This window comes from Echinops telfairi, unplaced genomic scaffold (genome assembly GCF_000313985.2).
Source record: "Echinops telfairi isolate 266 unplaced genomic scaffold, ASM31398v2 ScPeMD7_70;HRSCAF=299, whole genome shotgun sequence".
Lineage (NCBI taxonomy): Eukaryota > Metazoa > Chordata > Mammalia > Afrosoricida > Tenrecidae > Echinops > Echinops telfairi.
In genome coordinates, this window is record NW_022103968.1 from 44,817,046 (window position 1) to 44,841,309 (window position 24,264).

Here is a 24,264-nt window from a genome sequence, read left to right on the forward strand (position 1 = left end):
AAACGATGTACAAATGCGCTTTACACAATTGATGTGTGTATGGATTGGGATAACAGTTGTTTGAGCCCCTAATAAAATGTTAAAAAAAAGAAAGGCTGTAAATCCTCCTCGTTTTCATCAAGCAAGATTGTGTCTTCTGCTTATTGCCAGTTGTTAATAAGCCTTCCTCCAATCCTGATGCCACATTTTCTTCATATTATCCAACTTCTCTATTTGCTTAACATATAGATTGAATAAGTGTTGGTAGAGGATATAACCCTGTTGCATTCTTTTCCTGATTTTTAACCCTGCAATATTCCCATGTATAGTTTGCACAGCATCCTCTTGATCCATGTACACCTTCCACATGAATACAAGCATGTGATTCTAAGTTCCTAATATTCTGAAGGTTATCTATAGTTCACTGTGATGCATATAGGTGAATGGTAGACATTAGGGACTGACTCTGTGATCCTTAAAAGGATACATATATCATATTTATAAATTATTATAAGGTTTTTCTCTCAGTGGGATTTTCCCCTTTTATTTCTAGGCTCCTGACAGATATTTTATAAGCATGCCACTCTTTTACCATATACCAGGAATAATATTAAAGATCTTAATTATAAAGCTTCATTTCTTTCCTTTTAAATATTTAAAAAAACAGGTATATAGGCCCACACAACAATTTGTCTTTGTAATCTGCATAGTTCAGGGAAATATATAAAATATAAAAGAAGAAATGATCACATTTATAAAGAAATACATAAGGGAAATTAACTTTTGTAGCCTTCAAATGCCAGAATTAGGCTAGTGACCCCCTAAGGCAAACATTTCGTGAGATGCTCTTCTCCCACATAATTGCTCACATTTTCTTAGTTACACTTCCCAGTTCCCTGCTGGTTGTTTTTCTGTATAAACTTACTTTTTCCCCCAGTTATGTCATTATAGAATTGAGAATCAAGTTTAATTAAATAAGAATTTGACAATAGCTGGCACTTTTTTTATCTGTATAAGCTATAATTTTGCTCCCTACAAAAGACTTCCTCAATAAGAACAAAAGGTAGTTTTGAGCCATTTGAGCCCTCAATTGACTAGAAATGAATACCATTACTTTTACACCCTCCCATTTGCTCCTATTGTCACACACTCAATTTGCTTGTCTGTAGCCTTCTTTCTTTGATTCTCAAACATTTATCAAGCATCTATATCATATATGTTCTTTCTATATTTGGGGCACTACAGATACACATGCTATGAAAATATGATGAATCAAATAATTATACTTCTGCCTTCAAGACAGATAGCAAAAAGATGAACTTGGCAATGTGACAAGTGCCCTAACCCAAATCGGAATAAAATGCATTATGGCCATTTGCAGCCCATCCCCTGCAGGACCACAGACAGCAGAGGATTTTCAAACAAGGCATGAACCTCAATTGGTGCTTAGAAATAGAGGCTCTAAGATCGCCCCTTTCTATATATGTAACTCAAGAAAGCACATCTTAACCCAATGTACAGAACAAAGATAAACCAAAAAATTGTCGTCAGGTTGATTCCGACTCATAGCAACCCTATAGAACAAGGTAGAATGGCTCATCTAGATTCCACGGCTGTAATAATTGTGGGAGCAGATTGCGACATCATTCTGCTACAGAACACATGCTGCCTTCCATCTAACCTTTCACCTTTCAATTAGAAGTCATGCCCTTGCTTAGGCCGGGCACCACCAGGGCTCCTCCACAAGATAGACATAGCATTATATTATTTCAATTTCAATGAGGTGTGACAACATGAAAAGTTGGTCATACTATAAGGGGCTTCCAAAAGTTCTTGAAATGATAGAATTAAAAGATAATAGAATTTTTCTGGCTTTTGTGGAGCTTTTGCATTTATCTGCTGCATGGTCAAAATGCTGGCCTATGCTAACATTATAATAGCAAATAAGACAGTCATAGACCTCTTCAAGGTTTTTGTTGGATTGAGAAAAGGAAAACGATATATATGGCACTGTAAAATGAGGTAGAAGTTAACCTCAGATGGTTACAATGAGAGAGTGAGTTGATCAGAAAAAAAATGTGTATGAGTAATTGTGGTGTGGGGAGGATGAGGAACTATAGTGACATTGAACTATTAAGGAAACTTGTTTGTGATCAAGTTTGTGCCAGATGAGAATAGATGAGCTAGTCTTGTAAAAATTTGACATAGAGGAGGTTCTAGTGACAGACACTAGATAGGGGGAGACAAACCCTATGAGGTGGGGTTCTAACTAAGATAATTAACCATCTATTCCGATCAGAAGCCCTGGACCAGTGGTTCTCATCCTTCCTCATGCCGGGACCCTTTCATGCAGTTCTTCTTTTGGTGACCCCCCAACCATAACATTATTTCTATTGCTACTTCATAACTGTAATTTTGTTACTGGTATGAATTGGGCGGCTCCTGTGAAAGGGTTGTTCAACCCACAGCTTGAGAACCGCTACCCTGGAGGCTGTATGCTAGATGTTGGAATGCTGATCACAGGGTTTGGTGGTCCAAAACCCCTAGAGTGAAAGGAGTGGGTGTCATCTTTAAAGACCTGAAATCTCAGGAACCCCATCCGAAGTCAATACTAATCAGAATTGACTCAGTGGCAATATATTGGGGTATTTCAGTCCATGTACACATGAGGATACATCATCGTTTAAAAACTGCTGAGTGGTGGGTATAAGAGTTATCAAGAAAGAATTATGAAGAACTGTTACTTTTGTTGTTGTTGTTGTTGTTGTTAGTTGCCTTGGAGTCTTCCGACTCATAGGACTTTCATGTGACCGAGTAGGACCCACCTCACAGGGCCTTCCAGACTGTGATCTTTGTAGGAGGAGATCAAGAGGTTTTTATTCTCCCTCCGAGCAGCTGAGTGGGTATGAACTACCTACAGAGAATCACTGAGAAATGCTTTCTTAGACAAAACCTGCAGGGCAAAAACAAAGTAAAGAAGCAAAGGAGAGCAAGAGAAAGGCAGCAGGCAACTGCAAAAAGAAGGTCCGCGCACGTCACTGGAGACAGTGAAGTGGGAGTAGAGTGTAAGAAAGTATAAGGCCAAAATGAAGCTGGAGAGAAAATCAAGGGTACTAGCAGGAAGAATTGTGTACATTGCGGAGGCATTTGGACTGCTTTTTAAACACGAATAATAACACTTGTATATATATATATAGCATCTACTAATAACAGTGTCATTAGACTTCTTCAAAACACATAAATTCATGACTTTTCTGGCCTGAAAGTAAATTTAAGCTGTGAACTTTGATTCTCAGGATTAGAAGAAAATGTGGATCAGTGGAACTTACAAAGTGGGTCATTTGAAATCATTGGTGTTTGGCATTTGATATCACTTACCCACACCCTCCCTTATATTGCTTCTGGAGAACTTTATTCAGAAAATCAGAAGCAAATGTTGGTAATATGTATTCCTAAACAGCTCCCGAGAACTGTGGATGCCTGGTCAGTTTGAGACGTACCATAATTAACTAACTCTCAGATTATTCAAAATCATCAGTTGGGATTCTCACATCTTTACCATTTTCATTCATGAAATTCTAAACTAGTCTACAAGTAATTTAAATGCAAAAATATAGTCAATGGTAAGGCAAATAGGAATTATTTTTCCAACATTCTCTAATTTTAATAAAACCATTTGGTATTGAATCTAAATTTCCTCTGCTATAATTGTCTCATTTTGGATCCAATAACCAGTGTGTAGTAGTTGCTTGTACATTTATTAATGTGCTCCTTAGTTTTTATTGCCAGGGGCAATTTAATTATTTCTGCAAACCAATGTTAACAGTGCTGCCCCAAGGCTTTTATCTTCTGCCCCTCTCCCCGCCCCAGCAGATGATCGGTTCAAATTGTCAACACTTTGATTATCAACTGAACTCTTAACTACTGTGGCACCAGGAAAACTTACTTCTATAATACTATAGAACTATTTCAAGTTTTAAACTTCATATATAATAAATGGCACTTGAATAAATTAACTTTTTAGAAAATCTGCTATTAAGATAAAATAGATGTATTTCAATTCAATAACTAGTATGTATATCACTGTCTATTTATTGGAAAAATAACTAACATTTTATACCTAGATAATATCATATAATACATTTTAAATTAATTTAATTCCTTAAACTGTCCATAGTGAAACAATCATGCAAAATTGCTTTGAATATATCTTCATATACTATGGGTAGTTACCTGTATGACACTGTCGCCAGGGCTCATGTCTGTGTAAACGTAAACATCGTAGGATATTTCAGGGAAAGTTGGGGTGTTATCATTTGCATCCATTACTCGGATATTGACAATAACTGGCTCACTTTCTTGGACACCATCAAATGCTGTTATCTTTGGGAAGAGAAAAATCCACTTAATAGAGAAATCTTTGAAATACAAATAGGACAGACTCCTTAATAATTTAAGGAGTGTTTTCTACGTGATTGACAGATTAAAAAGATGGTAGCTTATTTTATCAGCTACATAAAAGACAAAATTATACAACTACATATATCAACAGGTTTCAAGAAAATAGTGAAGATTATGTATTATTGTCAACATATTCAATTTGAAGCACATATGAATGAGCAGATGTTGACTAACAGACCACACACAAACCCGAGCCTCAATGACACTGGAGCCAGATGCTGTGACCGCTTTGGAAGGGCCACATGGGGCTACGAAGAGATCAAGCTCAGAAGACAAGAAGTGACGGGAAGAAAAGCAAATAAAAACGGTAAACACAGCAAGAAATTGAGAAGAATATTGATACATTGTATTACCGTGTAGCTTGCAATCAATGCCACTCAAAAAATTTGTATGAACTTTTTTCTTCTGATGTCTGCTTTTTTTTCTTTCTTTTTAGATCATTGTATTGGGATGTGTGAACTTTTAAATGAAAAACCACTTTGATTTTTCAACTTTCACATGAACCACCAAAAAATTAAGCAGTTAAATAGATAGATGGATAATTAGATAAGTGGATATCAACAGTCTTCAACGTTGTAAGTGGGCAGACATAAACGATTCTTAAAGATGATCTATTGTTTGCTTGGTTTTTAAAGAAAAAATACCTTTCACTTTTACTTATTTGGCACACAAAATGTACTTGCTTTTACAATAATCATGCTTATAGCAGCCAAGAAAGTAGAAATTCTACAATAGTGATTAAAAATTGGTAATTAAAACTCATTGAAATTAATTAAAAAGGGTTTCTGAATGGCATTGTTCTTTTTTAAGAGCTGAAGAACAAGAGCAGTTCTACACTATTGCCAAACTTGCCCCACCTGACGTCTGACACTTCGAAGTTCATGAGCTTTGAAAGGAGCATGAAGCACTTCCTTATCCCCTACTTAGGACATGTTATCATGAAGGACCAGTCCCCGAAGGAGGGCAGTGGGTTTGATAAAGTAGAGGGTCAGCAAAAAAGGAGGAAGACCATCTGTGGGACAGATCGACTCAGTGGCTGTCACAATGGACTCAAACATAGCAACATGTCTGTGGATGTCTCAGGACACAGCACTGATGTACTGCCTTCTACTGCACATCAGGCACTGAGTCAGAACCCATTCAGCAGCATCTTAGACCACAATGGTTCGAGTGGCTCAGTGCGGACTTCTGAAAGAACTCCTCTACAAGCCTTTTTCTCTGTCCTTTTAGGTCAGCTGATGTCTTTCTTCCACCTAGATAAAATTTATTTCAAAATCTTGTATAGTACCTCGCCCTTTTTAAAAAATGATTTTATTTATTTTAGTTTTATTGGGTTATACTTCACATCTTATACAATTTAATCACTTGATAATATTAGGATGATTTGTGCAATCATCACCATCATCAATTTCAGAGATTTTTCTTCATGTACTCAATGATGTCATTTCCCTATTTCCTCCATCCTCACCTGCCATCCCCTTGACAAGTCTCCTGACGCTTCCTAAAGATCTACCTATCCTGGATTTCATCTGCAGAAAATCATACAAATCACAGGAGGAAGCAAGTAAACAGAAACAAACAAATAAAAATGCTCAACAACAATAACTAGACAAAACAGAAAATCTTCAATAAAAAAGTAGGAAATATTAAAAACTGAAACAGCAATAATATGGCTCAAAAAGGGAGATCAAACAATAAGGTAATTCATTTCAACCTAACTACATCTGCTGTAATCAACTGGTCAAGTTTCTCTGTGTGATGCAAGACCTTAATTTTTATTTGTCTGCCTCTCAAATCTGTTAGTCCTGTATATGTGTGTGAGAGCTTTCTTTCTTATTCCATGGTCACCATTTACCAGCACATCAATAAACCACCTGTTTGTTTTCCCTTTGTCTTGGTTAACTTCAATTCAGGATTTCTGAGACTCCACAGATTGACATTTTGGACCCAATAACGCTTGGTTGTGATGGGACTATCCAGTGCGTTATAATAGACTTGTCAGCTATCTGGTGTCTACTCGTGAGATACCAGCAATTACCGTCCCCTTCCCACCATCGTAACAACCAGAAAACTAAGAAATCGTTCTTTATTCTCTGGGTTCATACTTGTAATATCTCAATGTAAGTTTCTGATCATTTTATGATACAACCTCATAGCCCTGTTTGTTTATTTTTGATCTGAAAATTACATTTCTACTCCGGGAAAGTACAGGATTGCAACTATATAAACTGATAAATGTAAGGTGAAAAATTAATCTGAAGAACTTTTATTATTGATAATCTCTCTAGTGCTACTTTAAAACACTACAGTCTTCTCAAACAGTTGACTTTTCAGTTCTCAGGAACCACCTCTCTCACTTCCATACATGTATGCATGCGTATATAAGTGCTGTTTACCGAAAAGGTGTAAGTCTGCTGTTCCTCCCGGTCCACAGGCTGCAGTAAGGTGAGGTAGCGCGTGATGCCAGTCTGTGTGACAGTGAAGACTGAGGTGTAGTCGTTCAAAAACAGGTGGACCTCTGGGTCTTTTGTCTATGAAAAACAAAACAAAACATTGTTTATAATGTTACATTAAAAACTTGGCTATTCGTCTCTTATTTGGAATTTACTTTTCAGTTTTTTAGTAGAGAAAACTACTATAATAAGAATTTCCTTTAAAAAGAGAGCTTTGATTGAACAGCAGTTCTGAATTGAGATAATCATCTAGATTATAATATCTTGTAAAGAAAACAAAATTTTGAAGCAAATACAAATTATAATTAATGTGAACAAAATTAAAATTAACAGGAAGTTCCAAAGAGCAGAAAATCTTACTGAATACTTTTTACTGATTATTAATAATGTTTTCTAGAAGGTCTCTCTGATGGAGAAATAATAAATAATATGAAGAAAAGGAAACTGGAATCCAGAATTTTGGTTATAGGCTTTTATAATCATTCAATTTGTAGTAATGAACTGCATATATGTATATTACAATTCAGTTCTAACTTAGGGTGTAAAATAAAAACAAAATTCATAAATTATTCATTAACAATAAATATCATTCTTGTCATTTAAAAATTTTTTAATATTGTAACTATTCTCCAAATGGAAAAATTATATCTACTTTAATTGATAACTTTTTGTTGATTAGATGAAAACATACAAATTTATGTTCGTAATGAGCGTCCGGAGCAGTGGTTCTCGACCTTCCTCATGCCACGACCCTTTCATACAGTCCCTCATGTTCTGGGGACCCCAAACCATAACATTATTGTTCTTGCTACTTCATAACTGTAATTTTGCTAGTTATGAATCAGGTGACCCTGTGAAAGGGTCGTTCGACCCCGAAAGGGGTCATGACCCACAGGTTGAGAACCTGTGTTCTACAGACAAGATTAATTATACTTGAAGAAGAGGGCATTGTCAAATGTTCAAGATTGAGAAATAATCAACTTAGCACTGGAAAATCTTAAAATGTGAGTGTTAGTCCTGAGAGAAAAGGATTTGTAGTCTCACATCTCTCCAGTAAGCAATGCACTGTTTCCAATACCCCAAGGTATTAATCTCTGAAATTCTGAAAGCATAATAAATATATAAAATGGGTTGTCTTTACAATGAAAGACAGAGTCGGCTAAAACAAATCCAGTGAGAATATTGAAGTAGTAATTAAGCTTGTATCCAGTATACTGGTAACCAAAAGGTCTGTGGTTCAAATCCAAAACTGCTCCATAGGAGAACCATGCAGCAGCCAGCTTCTTCAAAGATTTACAGCATTAGAAACTATCAAATAATTGTACTCTGTCCTTTTGTGTCTCTGTGAGGGAGGCAGAATTGATGGCAATGTGTTTAGGTTTTATTGCTTGCTTGTTCTGACTATCAAGAAGATAATGGAAATTAGGAAAAGGGATAAATAAATTTTACATAAATAAAAAATCATTATGACACAAAGCATAAACAGATATTGGATTTAAAAATATGAGACCATCATGAAATTTGATTTAATATGATATGTTATTGTTTGCCATTAAAGTTTCAGGGCTGAGACACAGTAGGGGATTGTTTAACATTTGTTATTTTATCAAAAGTGAAACCCATAGTACAACAAATTTACAAGTGAGAAAGTTGAAATTTACAATACTACAGAAAAGTGAATTTAATTTCAACAACAATTATTGCATAATTTAATGTAGAAAGTATTTTGACTTATAAAACAAAAAATCTTTTAAAAATTGAAATATATATCGATTTCTTATGACTTTGGAATTGATATTTTCATTTGAACCTGAAACAGGCTATATATTCATAATATTTTGTTCTGTGGTAGTTTCTATGATCGTATGTTTGATTTATGCAGTATTTTGCGAGCCCTGGTGGTGGTGTAATTATGCATTGAATTGTTATCTACCTGAGAGGTAGTTCTAAACCAGCAACTTCTCCTCGGGAAAAGGACTGGGCTTTCTAGTCCTGTGAACAGTTACAGCCCTAGATATTCACAGCAGCAGCTCTGTTCTGTCTTACAGGGCTGCTGTGAGCAAGCATCGACGTGGTGGCAGCGGGTTGGGTTTTAGTTTGGTACTATGTTTACTCTGGAATACAATAGGAGAGGTCATTTATAAGTTTGTGCAAAACATCCATGAACTTCCACTTATCCATGAATTTTTTGAAATCCTCTTGTAAACAATAATTGCTATTTATTAATTGTAAATTTATCAAAGATAGTGAGATATGTGCATAGTCAATATTTGTACATTTTTATATTTTCAGACAGAGACCTCAGTTGCTTTTCTGTTATGTCATTCAACTATTCATCATATATACAAAGAGAAGCATTTTGATTCATTTTTTGAGGGGTACCAAAAAAATGGAATTTTTTCAAAGTTATGTATTTACATTTTTTGACAAAACAATCTTATCACGTTCAAAGTACTCGCCACTACACTTAAAACATTTGTCAAATTTGTGATTCCATCTTGGAAACATTTTTCAAACTCATCTGTTTGGATGGCTGACAGCATCTCCCTTTTTTTTTTTCCTTCACCTCTTCTACATTGTCAAATCCTAGTCCTTTATGTCTCTCTTCCTTCACGCGTGGTGAGGGCAGGTGAGTAAGGTGTGTGAGTAAAGAGAGGCGTGCTGTTTTTGTCAAAAAGTGGCACATTGAGTAGGCTGTATGAGCAGGTGCAGTGTTGTGGCAAAACCAGTTCCCCATCTGCCACAAATTAGGCCATTTTTGTCACAAACTAATATACAGTCTCTCCAGAATCTCTAAATAGAAAGCTTGATTAACCGGCTGACCTGGTGGAACGAACTCCAAATGCATTTTGAGTTGACATTTTTGTTCATCTGGGAGGGTGGACAGCCAGAATGAGGTTTGTTATCAATTGACATCTCACCTTTTTTGAAATGAAAAAAGGACTAGTTTCCTGGAGTTTTTCACATTGTGCAGTCCTTGTTCAACAACAACACCATTTCTGCAGCATTTTTCCAGAGTAGGAAATAAAATTTCAGAGCTGCACACTCTTCTCTTAAATTGGCCAACACAGAAGAAACAAATTTCAAGTGAAACTGATTTTATGAAAAAATCACTGTGACCAGAGAGAACTTTTCCTGGTGATGCCACTGGGTGCACTCACTCAGAGCGAGTTGCTCCTTGCTTGCCTGGTGGGGAAAATGTGACAAGAAAGCTCCTCTCTGCCCAGCACAGAGGAGCTGTTCAGGGTACCCCCTGATATGTTGGTTAATAAAGGAAACACATTTTGTATTTATAAAATGAAATTATGAAATGTACAGGGCAGCACAGTTTAAGCCTCACTTAAAATTTCTCTTTTTATATATTTTTGTGTCAAGTAGGATAAAAGTCAATTATTAATGTGGAAATTATAAAAATAGTACATTTGAGTTTCACTTAAAATTTTAAAAGTAATCATGAATATCTACTTTTATAAGTGTTTCTATTTGCTTTTGCATAACAGTTACACTTTTAAGCTCATATATTTTTATCTGTTCTCTGAATATTCTATCAGTGGTCCTATCTAACATGACTTCTTTAACTCATAATGTAGGCCACATCATTTAGGCTGTGTATTTTTGCTGTATGACTTGTTTATCACACATTTACTTCTCCTCTGCTCAAATCCTTTTGTTTTTCTTTTTATCTTAATATGATCCATATTCTTTCTTCTCCTGGCTTCTATAAATGCATTTGTTAAGTATACTCATCCATATATTCATCACATATTCAAGTGTTTTAGAGCATTTTATATGTTATGAGGTATGACGGGGCAATACTGCAATGAGCATTATCTTTTAAACCAGTGTATATACAACCATCTGATTCTTCTCTTTGACAAATTTGTGAGGGCCCTAAGATTTTCATTGTGAAACGTTTTCTCTCTGAAAGATAATACAGATATCAAGGCTCCTTATACAGAGTGCCTCCAATTTGATAATCAGAGTTAATAAAGACTTCTTGGTCATTTTATGATAAGTAGCTCGAGAATAAAATGACTGCTGCCAGAATTCTAGAGTATCAATTTTAAGTAAGAAGGTTACACAATACATTCAGCTAGCATGGTTCATAGCACACTCTAACTTGCCTTGCATACTTACCGTCTGATTAAATACAGCTTCTGGAAAATTATGTATGTTTAAATTGATAAACTTTCAAGATGAATATATAGCATATATAGAGAGTTTACTGGTGAATATCCTGGTGTTTCTTTACTAATACAGATTTGGAAATACTCAGATTATAATTCAAGTGTAAAATATTTTAGATTAAGTCCTTAGGATAATAATAGCTTTAGATCTGACTCATTTGGGTTAATTCACAATATGTACCATGTATTTTATTAATTTTATGAGTAGTATTTATAGTATCAACATCAAATTTCTGTGGCCACATGTGAGTTATACTATGATTGGCAGTACAGCTAGAACTTCTAATCATCTGAGAGCTGGATGCTCATTGCTTTGATGGACTAGGCTATGAATCAACAGGTAACTCTCTAGATTAATCTTCTGATAGAAACAGGTGATATTATGAAATTCTTATATACATAAAGGCATTTAAAGTAAATATAAGTATTCTAAATTAATAAGTATGCTGTTGGCCCATTATTAATTATTCTTTTATTCCCCCACAAAACAAGGCAGTATTTTTTTTACCCTGAAGTATTCATTCAGTATATACTTTACTTCACTAGATATTATATTATATATGGTAAGGAAAATTAACTATGAAATTCACTCAAATGAACACAATATTATGAATGTAAAGGAATAACATGCACAAATGAAAAGAAAACAAATACATGAATTGAAAATATGCAAAAATATGCCATTAAATAGAACACTGCAATAATGGAAAACTATGTTCAAAGATGATGTTCTATGAGAAAATGTATGATAGAACACACACATGATGATTTGCTTATATATGATGATATATAGGCACACATAGCACAGAAATATATATGCAAGGGGGACTTCAAAAAATTCATGGAAAAGTGAATTGAAAGACAATGAATTTTTCTACAAATTTTTGAAGCTGTTCAGATATATATGCACACATATGTAGTTGCATGCGTATTTATGAACATACACATAAATGAAAAAAGCATAACATAAAAAATACAAGACTATTAAGCCGCTTCAAAAAGTTCATGAAAAATGTTCATTATCTTTTAATGCAATTTTCCACAAATTTTTGAAGCCTGCTCTTATTTTTAGCTCATCTGTCAGTTTGAGTTCATTCGTAGCAGCGATCTGCAGCACTCTGTTCAAAGGGCTCAATTCCAAGTTTAGAATTTTTCAGAAACACTGACATAATGAATTAGTCATGTATGTCATGGACCAATATAGACTTTTAATACTTATACTATTATTAAACCTACTCATGAGAAATTTTAATTTCTGCTACATTTCATAATGATATTTTATTAATATTCATAATGAAATTTGTTTATACTAAATTTCAAAATTGTATGGACAATAATGGAGGCGTCCTGGTGGTGTAGTAGTCATGAATCGGGCTGCTCGCCATACGGTCAGCAGTTGGAAACCACTAACCAGTTTGTAGGAGAAGGACACGGCTTTCTCTGCTGCAGCAGCGTGACAGTCTTAGAAACCCACCGACAGTTCTGCCTGGTCCTACAGGGCCACCGGAGTGGAAATCAATTTGACAGTGAGTTTGGTTTGGGTTTGATGGCCAATAATATCATTTAAAATTTGTAAATGATTATGAAGTAATGATAAGTATCTTTATAAGTTACAATGGCACTATGGCCTACTTATCTTCCTTGAGAGCCCTGGTAATGGGCTGGTACAATCTCACTAGCCACTCTGCAGGAGAAAGAGGAGGCTGTCTGCCCACATAAATATTTGGAGTATCAGAGACCCTAAGGAGGAGTTCTTCTCTGTCCTACAGAGCTACTATGATCCAGAAACTACTCTACGGAAGTGAGCTTTATTTTATTAGAAAAGATCATGAACTGGAAAATCAACCACAGCAACAAGCCAAACAGAAAATCACAACATCCACGTCTAGTACCTACAGGGATACCACCAGGTGGAACCTATATGAAAATTAAACATGGAAAAAATGTAAATATAAATGATTGCAAACATATAAATGGTATACAAATGTACACTAATGGAAACTTAAAAATAAACCACTTTTAATACATTTAAGCTAGCAATCTTTCCCAGGGTGTTTATGTGTTCTTTTTTCAGTACTGCTAAACCACTTACACATATGAAGAATTAACACTATTTATAAAGCACATAAATACATAATAACCTTAAAGTTTACTGGAATACTTTTACAAATGAATTAATTTAAATGGAGTCAATACTGAATCATTGACATTTAGAAACCAAATGTATAAACTTGTTTATTATTATTCTCTGCTATTTCTATAGTCAGAGTTCAAAAATCAACTTTTAGTGACTGTACCACAAAATATCTATCCCCTTTGGGAACTCTAAATTTAACAAGTTACCTGGCATTGTCAATCACTAAGATGGAATTCAAAGTAGAATTTCGCAAATATTTTACACCCAGGAGTTCTTGTCACCCCATCTCAGCAATACCTGGTGAGTCTGACCATCCATTACAGAGTGTGTGCAGCACATTTGAACATCTGTATTTTACGTTGACGCAACAGCCCAGAGGAACCCTGGTGGCACAGTAGTTAGGCATTGGCTGTCACCCATAAGGCCACGAGCTGGAATCACCAGGCGTTCCAGACCACTAGCCGCTCTGCGGGAGAAAGACGGCTTTCTACTCCCATCAACACGCACCATCTCGGAAACTCGCAGGGCAGCTCTACTTGTCCTACAGGGGCGCTAGGAGTTGGCAGTGACTCAATGTCGGGGGGTTGGTTTTTGGTTTGAGAGAACCCAGACAAAATAGGTGGCACATGGCCAAATATAGGTTTAGCATTACAATGTTAATTAAATAATATAAATACATGAACAAAGTGTAAATACAGAAAAGTTTTTTACTGTGTTAAAAACTCCAACTACATTTTTTAAGGTTAGTTTTTGGTAATAGCTGTGGTAGTGCAGTGGTTATGTCCGGGGCCACTTACTACAAGGTCAACAATTCTACGCCAACAGCCGCTCCGAGGGAGAAAGGTAGGGGGTTCTACTCAGAGCTCACAAGGGGCCATTCTAGCCCATCCTGTAGGGCTGCTAGGAGTCAACATGGACTTGACAGCAGTGAGTTTGGGATTTAGTTTAATAACTGTGATGGTATCTTGTAGCTGTATTTAGCATTTGTTGTCAGTATAAATAACAATGAATACTCATAATAATTTGAGCTCTTCTAACCAGTTGAAGACCTTTAGGACAAAAGTTGAAGTTTCTTGATGAAGAAAAATTCTAGTGATAACTTAGTCATTTAAGAGGTTCATTAGTATTATCCATTATGAAACCTGCTATACTTCTGTGGATAATTATTTTCATTGAATTAGTATGGGAAATTGTGCACCTATGTGAACTTTTCAGTAATCCTTGTGGTGCATCGGTTAATCTTCTCAACCCAACAGTTTATGCATGGGAGGCAGAGGTGGCAATCAGCTCTCCCTAAAGATTGAAGCCTTGGCACTCCTGTGGGGCCATTTGACTTTGTCCTAGACTCAGACCTAGAGGGTCTCTGTCAGTGAAAATTGAAAGTAGTGGGCGTGAGTGAACTTTTCTGATGAGAAACATCTACAGCATTAATCAGCTTTGAAAGACAAGTGGCATTCACCAGAATCTGTTCTAAAAGAGAACTACGATATATTTTGAGATATTTGAATGACTCAGCTTTAAACATTTGTTATTGCCAAAGACATAGAGACTGAAGTGTTTTGAATCCCTTCTTTCACTTACATGGGGGAAAACACAGTCTTCAAAAATATGTAATGTGGTGATTGCAATATTTATCTTCTTATCTTTTTTCAAATTAAATATTTATTTTAAATTTAAAAATATAAAGGTCTGCTTTTTCTTTAATGTTAATTAATAAAGTCACATGTGAATGCTGAGAAGCACAGCCATGGTATGCTTTTGGCATTTCATAAAGTTCTATTGAGCAAAAAAAAAAAAATCTATTGGGCAATGCTATTCAAGAGTGAGAATGCACTGACACTGCATTTTCAATAGCAAGATTCAGATATCAGATTCACACTATCTAAAATTACATATATGTATATAGATGTGTGTATATATATATGTGTGTGTCAATACTATGGTACTTTGTAGACTCAAAGGAACACCATTTGGGGTTGGGTAGCCCTGGAGACTTGGCATGGCTCTCATCTCTGCTTGTCGCTGTCGGGCTTCATTCCTTTTCCCTGATGATGGGCTTTGCCCAACAGTCTCAGAGTCACATATATTTCTTTAATGTATGTTGCCATAGTCTTTCAACTTCAATTTTTTTCTCATTAACTTCTAGGGAGGATTCGGAGTGGCCTGATATAGATTATCTGTCCACTCTGTGTACAAGTCACTGCGGCTAAAGTGGGAAATGCTCTGATTTTCCTAACCTGCACCACTTTCCGATTTTGTTTCCAGTGTCAGTTCCAGCAAAACAGAAGACAATGGTGTGTGAAGTAAGGAAGTAGCACCACACACAGTAAATGACTGAGATGTGAGCTGGTCAGCTGCCATGAAACACTTTTTCTCTAATAGTAGACCATTAGAATTCATGTTGCAGGCTGCCTACATTATTTTTATACTTATTATAGGCAAGGCTATTATTTTTTCCCTACCAGTCATGCATGACAAAGATTGCATGCTAACTTAATAAAACCCAGTGAAACACTCATTTTCTTTCATATGTCAGCTGCGCACTGAGGGTGGAGGGGGATAGTTGCTGCATCCAAGCATACATATAGTTATGTTCTAATATCCTAGAATTGAAATCAAATGATAACACCAAGAATTTCATTTCTGTTGATGTGCTTTGTTCTTTTTTCCATAGTCCACGGAATCACATACTTCTTGAACCCACTGGGGCAAAGACCAGGATGAATCTTGACAATTAAGTGTCATGAAAATGGGCTCCAGTTGCTTTCATCCAGTATCTCAAGATGTTTCTGTACGTTAACAAAAGAAGTACAAAACATGCACCATTAACTTACATCTTCGATGTCTTTGTCCAAAACGACAATTCTTAGGGGAGTGGTCAAATTTAGACTGTCCGAAATAGTGGACCCCACCGGAGCTGATTCCAGGATGTAGCCTTGATAACTGGGCATCGTGAAATATGGGCTCTGATTGTTTTCATCCAGTATCTCAATGTGGAGACTGGCAAAGGCAGGGAGAGGATGACCATTGTCTTGTTCTGCCTAAAATAAGAGTAAGAAAATAAACAAAAGGTTACAAAGTTATATGTGATAGTGTCTTTTTACAGTGTTACTTTCCATGCTGAATTTATTGGGTATCAATGTAAAAAGCAGAAATCCAGTGCTTGAAAATGTAAGGACCTTTGAAAATCATAAATGATGCAATGAAAACCCAGGAAGGCTTAGTTTGTTTCTTCTCTTTAAGCCAGTGAATCATATTTTTTTAATTAAAAGAAAAATCACAACAGTGACTTATTGTATTTGTTACTGGATGTTGTAAGAAGACATCACTGTAATGAGAGTAAGAGACAAATCCTGAGTGAAGATCTTGATAAAATTTATAATAACACATTTTAAAAAGAAGATAAAACATCTTATAAGCTATTATTTTAATTTTATTTCTTTACCTCTCCTTTCAATAATATTAATTAAATATATATATATATTTCATAATGGTATATATGGTTAATAAGCTATGGATAGACTTATTGCCTGAAGGTTTCATATAAAGATAATATCAATGTGACATCATAATGGCAATGACATTTACATATTATTTAACCAGAAATGTAGTTCTCAAGTGAAATTCATTTTAATGTGTTCAATATATAATAGTTTGAGGTTTTCTTCTTTTATCTTTAAAAACAAAGTGACAGGTTAGATTTCTGGCAAATTTCTTAGGAAAAACCATTTCTATACTGTGAATGGAGACATACCAACTCGGATTTGTATATATAAAAATATTCTTCAATATTGAAAAAGAATAAGTACATCATCTAAAATTATAGATATATGTGTTGAAAAATCACAGCGTGCACACAGCAAAGAATGTTTAGAGCAAACTCAAGACTTTAGCAAAGTGGCAGCGCATGAGGCCAATGTACGGGAGCCAGGGAGCGGTCCCTGAAAGCTAAACACCAAACTACTGCAGGACACAGCAATTTCACTCCTGATGTGAACTCAAAAACGGAAATTCTGTACTCCTCTTTGTACACACTCAAAAACATGTACATCAATGTTGGTTTCAGCACTATTTGCAATACCAAAATGTAGAAACTTCCCAAATGCTTATCGACAGATGAATGGATAGTCAAAATCTGGCTCATGCATACAATAGCATAGTATTCAGATAAGAGAGAAAACAAAGTCCCGATGGATGGAGTCTGAAGACATGCTGAGTGAAATAAGGCCATCTCAAAGGGGGAGAATATTGCATAACCGCACTTACAAAACTGGACAAGAAAAATCCAATGTACAAAGATCAAATTTAATTAGTATTTACGAGGGAGAGTGGAGAGGGAAAAGAGGGAGGTTGAAGGTAAGAGAAAATCATATTGATTTAGGATAGAGTTGCACAGCTGATTATTTTAATTGCCGCCAATATGCTATACACCTGTAAACATATCAGTAATCAAGGTTGTGTGGTATATTTACAATTTCAACAAACAGGAAAGAGTCACCCTTGAACCTGTTTATGTGCAATCAAAAGCCTCATGACATTTAGTTCCTTGGACTCTAGTTACCTGGGTGAACGGGAAAGAGAGTCAAGAATAGGAGGCAACTACGGAATGTGGACTGTCATACACGAACAATTGTTTCCTTTTCTATGAGAACAGTACTGGGTTGTGCCTGGCCACCTACACTGGGCTTTATTGTCAAACTTGACACACACACACACACATACACACACACACACACACACACACACACACACACACAGAGTCCTGAGCAAAAGCGGGGAAATTGCAGACCAGAATATTGATTTTAAATTGTTTCCAACTTTCTAGAGCTCTGGAAAATGAAACTATTGCCCCGGGATAATCTCTAAACTTTAACCAAAATGTCTCTTGAATGAGTCCTAAAACTGAACAACTTAGAAAAGGAAGACAAGAATGCTCGCACAACTTAAAGACTGCGATCCGTGTCACGGATTGTACTTGTAGAAACAAATGGGTGTGTGTTTTGCTTTGCATAGGCTCATAAACAGCGCCAAATAAGCTAACTTTATAAAAATGAAAAGAAACTGTCTGGAAGCCCCTGCGGTTATGCATTATGTCATAGGGGTTTCTGTGACTCAGAATCAGCTAAGTGAGACACAATCATGACCAGGAACAGAAGATGGGGATGAGATGTACATATATCAAATGCGTTTCTTTCTTCCCACTTACAGAAGCCAGGATGCATGGTGTCCCTTTCTTGTAGCAGGTTTTTAAGTGTTGGTTATTTGAAAAGGGTAGATTTATGACCATAATAAGTTCATGGTTTAACATTTTATTAAAATATAAAGAAAAATGTATCTAACCCAAATGTATCTTACTGTATAGTAACCTAAATAGATGCATCTCTGTGAAGATTTCATGACAACTGACTTCTAGAAAAGTTTCTTCCAAATTTGGAGAAATTGTTGATATATTTTGATATTATATGCATTATTTTGAAATAAGTTTAAATTTTCTTTAATAAAATATTAATTGATGAATTATCTTATTTTTGAAGTAGTTATGGTCCCCAACCAACTCAAAATGAGAGGGAAACAAATTTTATTAAACACTGGAGTGCTTTGCTACATAAATTAATGAGTTTTATCATAAATAGTAATGATAGATATTTCATTGTTCTAACTGGAGTATCTAGAAGATAACTTTTTTCACTGCTAATTATATTTTAACATTAGTGAAACTTTATCACCTTCTTTAATTTACAAAAGCACTTACTGCAATCCAGTAAATTTTGATGCAATGGACAGACTAGAACTGCCCCTGTGGGTTTCTGAGATCATAAGTCTTTATGGGAGCAGAAAGCCTCGGCTTTCTCCCATGTAATGGCAGGTGCATTTGAACTTCTGACTTTGTGGTTACAAGATCAATGAATAATCTATGCCATCTAGGCTCCTACTCAATTACCAAGGTACTTGGTAAGTAGATATCAATTTGTTCCAGAAGGAATGATGATATTTCCTATTATTTTTAATATCGAATATACCTTGAATTATCATTTGCTAATTACTAATTTGAAATTATCACAATAAACTCACTAACAAACAATATTTTCTAAGGATTTGATAGAAAATTTTAAAGTATTTTGATATTTCCTTTGAATGAGATAGCAGATAACCTTTGTAGTATTGCTTGGCTCATACGTGCCTTTAAATTATTATTTGGTAGCAGACTGTGAAGAATTTTACAGCGCAAAATATTTTCAAATCCTTGCAATACTGTAAGAAGAAGAATTTTTTAAAAATGTGCCTCTGTATGGAATTGTATATTCTTTGCACAAAATGATGTGCATATCTGACATTATCAGTACAGCTATGTTCTTTATGTATATAGCAGTGGTGCTGCATTTGAGCTGAGTCATGGATGTTCTCTGTGTCACAGAACAGATTTCCTGGAGACAGCTGACCAGAGCATGAGGTACAGTTGAAAACATTATTTTTCACTGTGAGAAACTAATTGGTCCACATGGGGTTCTGACCCAGTGACCTTGCCCTGATTAAAGCGAGGATGCTCTCTCTGGCTCTTCTAGACTTTGTGCAAGTCATTTACAACAGGAATCTCCCTTTAGTCCTCACTGTACTTTTTAATCTAATTATTCAGAGAGTAATCATGCTATATCTGAAATATGCCAAGAATGCTATGAAAAGCCCCTTTCATACTTGTATATATACAAAAACATTTTATGAAAAAGTATGAGAGTCAGGGAGAATTTTTACAAAATAAAATATTTTAAAATGAAAGAAGCTTTCAATTTATATTCCATTCATGTGTTGTTAATTTTTAAGTTTAATTGTGAAGCCAGTCAAAACATATTATTGGCACAATGAAGAACGCTGGGATCGGGGAAAAGAGAGATAACAAATTAGATCCAAAGAAACAACATATTTAAATCATTATCTTTTCTTTATCTTAAAAATAGAATATGGAAACTGTGCCTGAATAGATCCTAACATTAGTTTCTTGTAAGTAAACATTATTATTTATATTGCTACTATGTACTTCATAATTCTTTTGATATCTGGCTCCAAAGCTTGTATTCCTAACACCGATACTATTTTGCCCTTCTAGATGTTAAAACTTGCAATTTTCTTTCAATGAAGAAACTGAAAGGTCTGTTTTATGTTCAGGGTACACATATGTGACAGGCATACCTAGAGTCTAGATTACACAAAAGTCACACACACACACACACACCCCAATTCTGATTCATAGTTGCCCTAAATGCCCATAATTGCCATAAATGCCCAGAGTAGAACTGTCACTAATTTTAAAAAATAAATTAACTAATTAATAAATTTTTAATTAAAAGATAATTTTATTGGGTGCTCTTACAACTCTTGTTACAATCCATACATTGATTGCATCAAGCATGCTTGTACATATGTTGCCTTAATTCTTTTTTAGATATTTACCTTCTATTGAGCCCTTGGTATCAGCTCCTCTTTTTAATCCATCCCTCCCCACCACACCCTCATAGCCCCTTGAAAGATTGTAAATTATTATTATTTTCATTTCTCACACTAACTCTTGTCTCCCTTCCCCCGTGTTTTCTGTTGTTCTTCCCCCTGGAGAGGGGTGTATGGTGATGTGTGGATCATTGAGATCTTCTCCCCGCCCTACCCCCCACCCGCTCCCCCGCTCCCCGTTTGCTATTGCTATTTCCACTTCTGCTCCTGAATTCCATGCGTCATGAGCTCCCGTTTCTTATCTGTACCTGTGTACATGTTCCGGTCTAGTTAGAGTTGAGAAGCAGCACTGGGGTCATGATAGTGGGGGGTGAGGAAGCCTCAAGGAACCAGAGGAATAGAGTATGTTTCAGTGATGCTTTACCACAACCTGGTTGACTCATCCCTTCCCTGTGGCCCCTCTGTGTGTGTATGTTCCATTGCCTATAGATGGACTTTGGGTCTCTACTCTGACCTCCCTCATACTCAACAATATGTTTATTGGTTTGTTGTGTGTCTTCTGATGCCTATTACCTGGTCCGATGACTCCTCATGATGGCACTGATGGTGTGCTTCTTCTATGTGGGCTTGTTTCTCTGTTGAATGGCCGCTTGTTTAACTCCAAGCCTTTAAGACTCCAGATGATCTATCTTTTAATAGCTGGGCACCATCCCCCTTCTTCATCACATTTGCTTGTGCACCCATTTTGTCTTCAGTGATTGTGTCAAGAGGGTGAGCATTTCAGACTGCCGATTTGTGAGAACAAAGTGTTCTTGTATTGAGGGAGGGTGTGAGCAGAGATCTGAAGCCAATCCACTACATCAGTGTATTGCTGTATAAATATATGTACGTAGGCTAATACCAGCTACAAAGCCTCTGGAGAACCCCCAAAATGGACTTCAAGCTGGGAGGGGAAGCTCCTGGAATTCCCCCATGACCAGTGGGGAGATAGTCATGAAGAGACCTGGAATTATGTATATTTTTTCTCTTTTTTCAATCTTTTGTTTTCTTTTTGTTTGGTCTACGTCACAGTCGGTTTGCTTACTTATATAAGACAGGCATGGGGACAAGCCTGAGCAGAAAGCAGTGAGATTGGTGATCCCAGGAGGAGTTAGGGGGAGAGGGTGGCGGGGGAAGTGTGAAGTGAGCAGGCAGCGCCATGGACAAAGGAACAACTATGGAATTAAAATCAACAACAAGGAGGAGATAGAGATCCGCGGAGTGTCTGAGCAACAGCAAACTAGCTAAGAGGAAATACTAAGAGGCATAAATAGGGGGGGAGTGATGGTGGGGCAGGAGGGAGGTAAAAGGAAACAGAGGAAGGACCTAGGAAGCAAATCAATGGATAGAAGTATAAACATAGGTGTGTACATATGTAAATACATTAATCCACAAGGCTGCAGTCTTTATGAGAGCAGAAAAGCTCATCTTTGTCCTGTGGAAGGGCTAGCCTTGTGGTTAGCAGCCCAATGCATAACTCACTGCTCCATAGGACTCCTGAGCCGAGAGTCCGGTCTTCTTAATTATAAGATGACAAAGAGATACTGATTACATTTTTCTATTATTTAGAAAATGCAAAAAAAAAAAATCCAAATGTAGTAAGAGTGGTTGTAGAAATTAATAAGAAGAAAGAATATAAATAACACGGATACTCCTGGTTGAATTAAAATCAATATATGGAATTAAAAACATAATACTATTATATTTTGATCTGTATTAGGGTCATGTGTCAAACCTTACATTTGATCCTCTATGTAGTACATGGATTAAGTACATCTTTCAAAAGTATAACTTACTCTCCTCTGTAAATTAGATGAAAAGGCATAGCAAGCGAAACAAAGTACTATTTTTAAAATATCATTTGATCTTATAAAGTAACATTATATCTACATAGTCTGTGGTTAAATGGTAAGCATTATTTTTAAAAGCCAGGTGTTTGCTGAATTTCTGGGCACAAGACCCAACAACTAAAGTAAAACTGGAACCAAAACAGCAGAAGTATTTCTTAAAACATGTTCTTGAGTTACATTGAAGGGCAAAATGCTAAAAAAGACAAATCACTTCATTTCCAATGTTAAGTCAAGCAAATGTTTATAACCTCTGAGTTCATTGCACTAGAGATATGAAATTACCGAAGAAGTTTTCCTGCTAGTTGGTGACATGTAATTTAACACATCTCAGCATCTTTAATATGTAACTTTTCACGCATATAATTTTAAAGAGAAAGAACATTAGAAAGATCATTAGGCATGTTATATAAATTCTAGAAACAGGAGGGAAATGAAATGATTTTTTCCCCTAGTAAGTCTGGAATTATTCATTTATGTACATTTATGTATTATTTATGTGCACTCAGAGAGCCCATGTTTTGGATTTTATATGTTCATTTTTTCTATACTCAAGGGGCCTAATCCTCTTGACCCATTTGTTAACACCTACTTCAGTCAGAATGTTGTCCTTAAATATGATTGCTGTTGTCAAAATCACAATTAATTTCACATCACTGAAAACAATGTTTATTTTCAGACTTAATTGTACTTAATCAATCATTAGTATTTATTTATTTTTTCCCCAAACTAGGCTTCCAGGATCACACTCAAGATTTTACTGCTATATTACTACCTATTTCTTCTCATTCTCATTTATAGTCTCTGCTTTCTTCTCCATTTAAAAAAAAATTCTTGTAACATCATAAAGGTGGGGTTGCCCATGGCCTAGGTCTTTGCACTCTGCTCTGGATACAAACTCCCTCACTGGTGGCATCCAATCTCATAGTTACCAAATAATTTGATCTCCAATCAGAATTTCTCCTCTGAATTCAACTGTGCACTTTTAAAACCTCCACTCGGGTATCCAATGAACACTCTTAAGCTGGTTTCTCCACAAAGGGGGAAGACAGCCCTCAACCAGGTGGACTGACACAGTGGCTGCAAAAGTGGACGCAAGCACAGGAGCAAGTGTGAGGATGACACGGGACCTGCGGAGCTTCCTTCTCTTGTGCAAAGAGTCGCTCTAGCGGGGAACTGACCTAACCACAATCGCAGGCTAACTTCTCCACAAATGACACTCTAATCTTTCTTTGGACATACCTGCTGCAGCCTTCTTCTCATATTCCACCTCTAATATAGGAGGAGATCTTAGAGGCTTTATATTGTATCCGGGACATAAGTACTTGTCACCCATCCTGTTTACTGCTACAACCCAATCCTACCTACCATTATCTCATCTGTATCATTTTGACTTCTAGGCTGTCTGTAGCTTTGCCAAAAACCCATAGATTTTGTTAAATAATAGGCAGATCTTGACTTTTATTAAAAATCTTCCAGTGGTTTCTAATTTGACTCAGACCCCACAGAATTAGAGCTCATGTTAATCATATTTCTCTCCTTCTTACTCAATATGCTCTAGCTATACTGTTCCTACTAAAAGCCAAGCATCTTTTTGCCTTAGGCATTTTTTGTTGGTTTTTCCCTGTCCCTCAAATGATCTTTCTAAATGTCCACATGTTTCAACTCTCACTTTCTCCCTGAGGCCACCCTAATCAGTACACTGAAATCATAACAGATAT

The 24,264-nt window shown here is 36.0% G+C and overlaps 1 protein-coding gene across 1 annotated transcript in view; it reads right to left on the reverse strand.

Moving 5' to 3' along the window:
* PCDH15 (protocadherin related 15) overlaps window positions 1–24,264 on the reverse strand; it is a 952,716-nt gene that overhangs the window by 401,504 nt on the left and 526,948 nt on the right. Inside the window, exons 11-13 of the mRNA XM_045291300.1 lie at window positions 16,052–16,258; window positions 6,837–6,971; window positions 4,213–4,362 (exon numbers count right to left, since the gene is read on the reverse strand). Of these exons, the coding sequence (XP_045147235.1) occupies window positions 4,213–4,362; window positions 6,837–6,971; window positions 16,052–16,258 (492 nt within the window). The remainder of the gene's footprint in view (window positions 1–4,212; window positions 4,363–6,836; window positions 6,972–16,051; window positions 16,259–24,264) is intronic.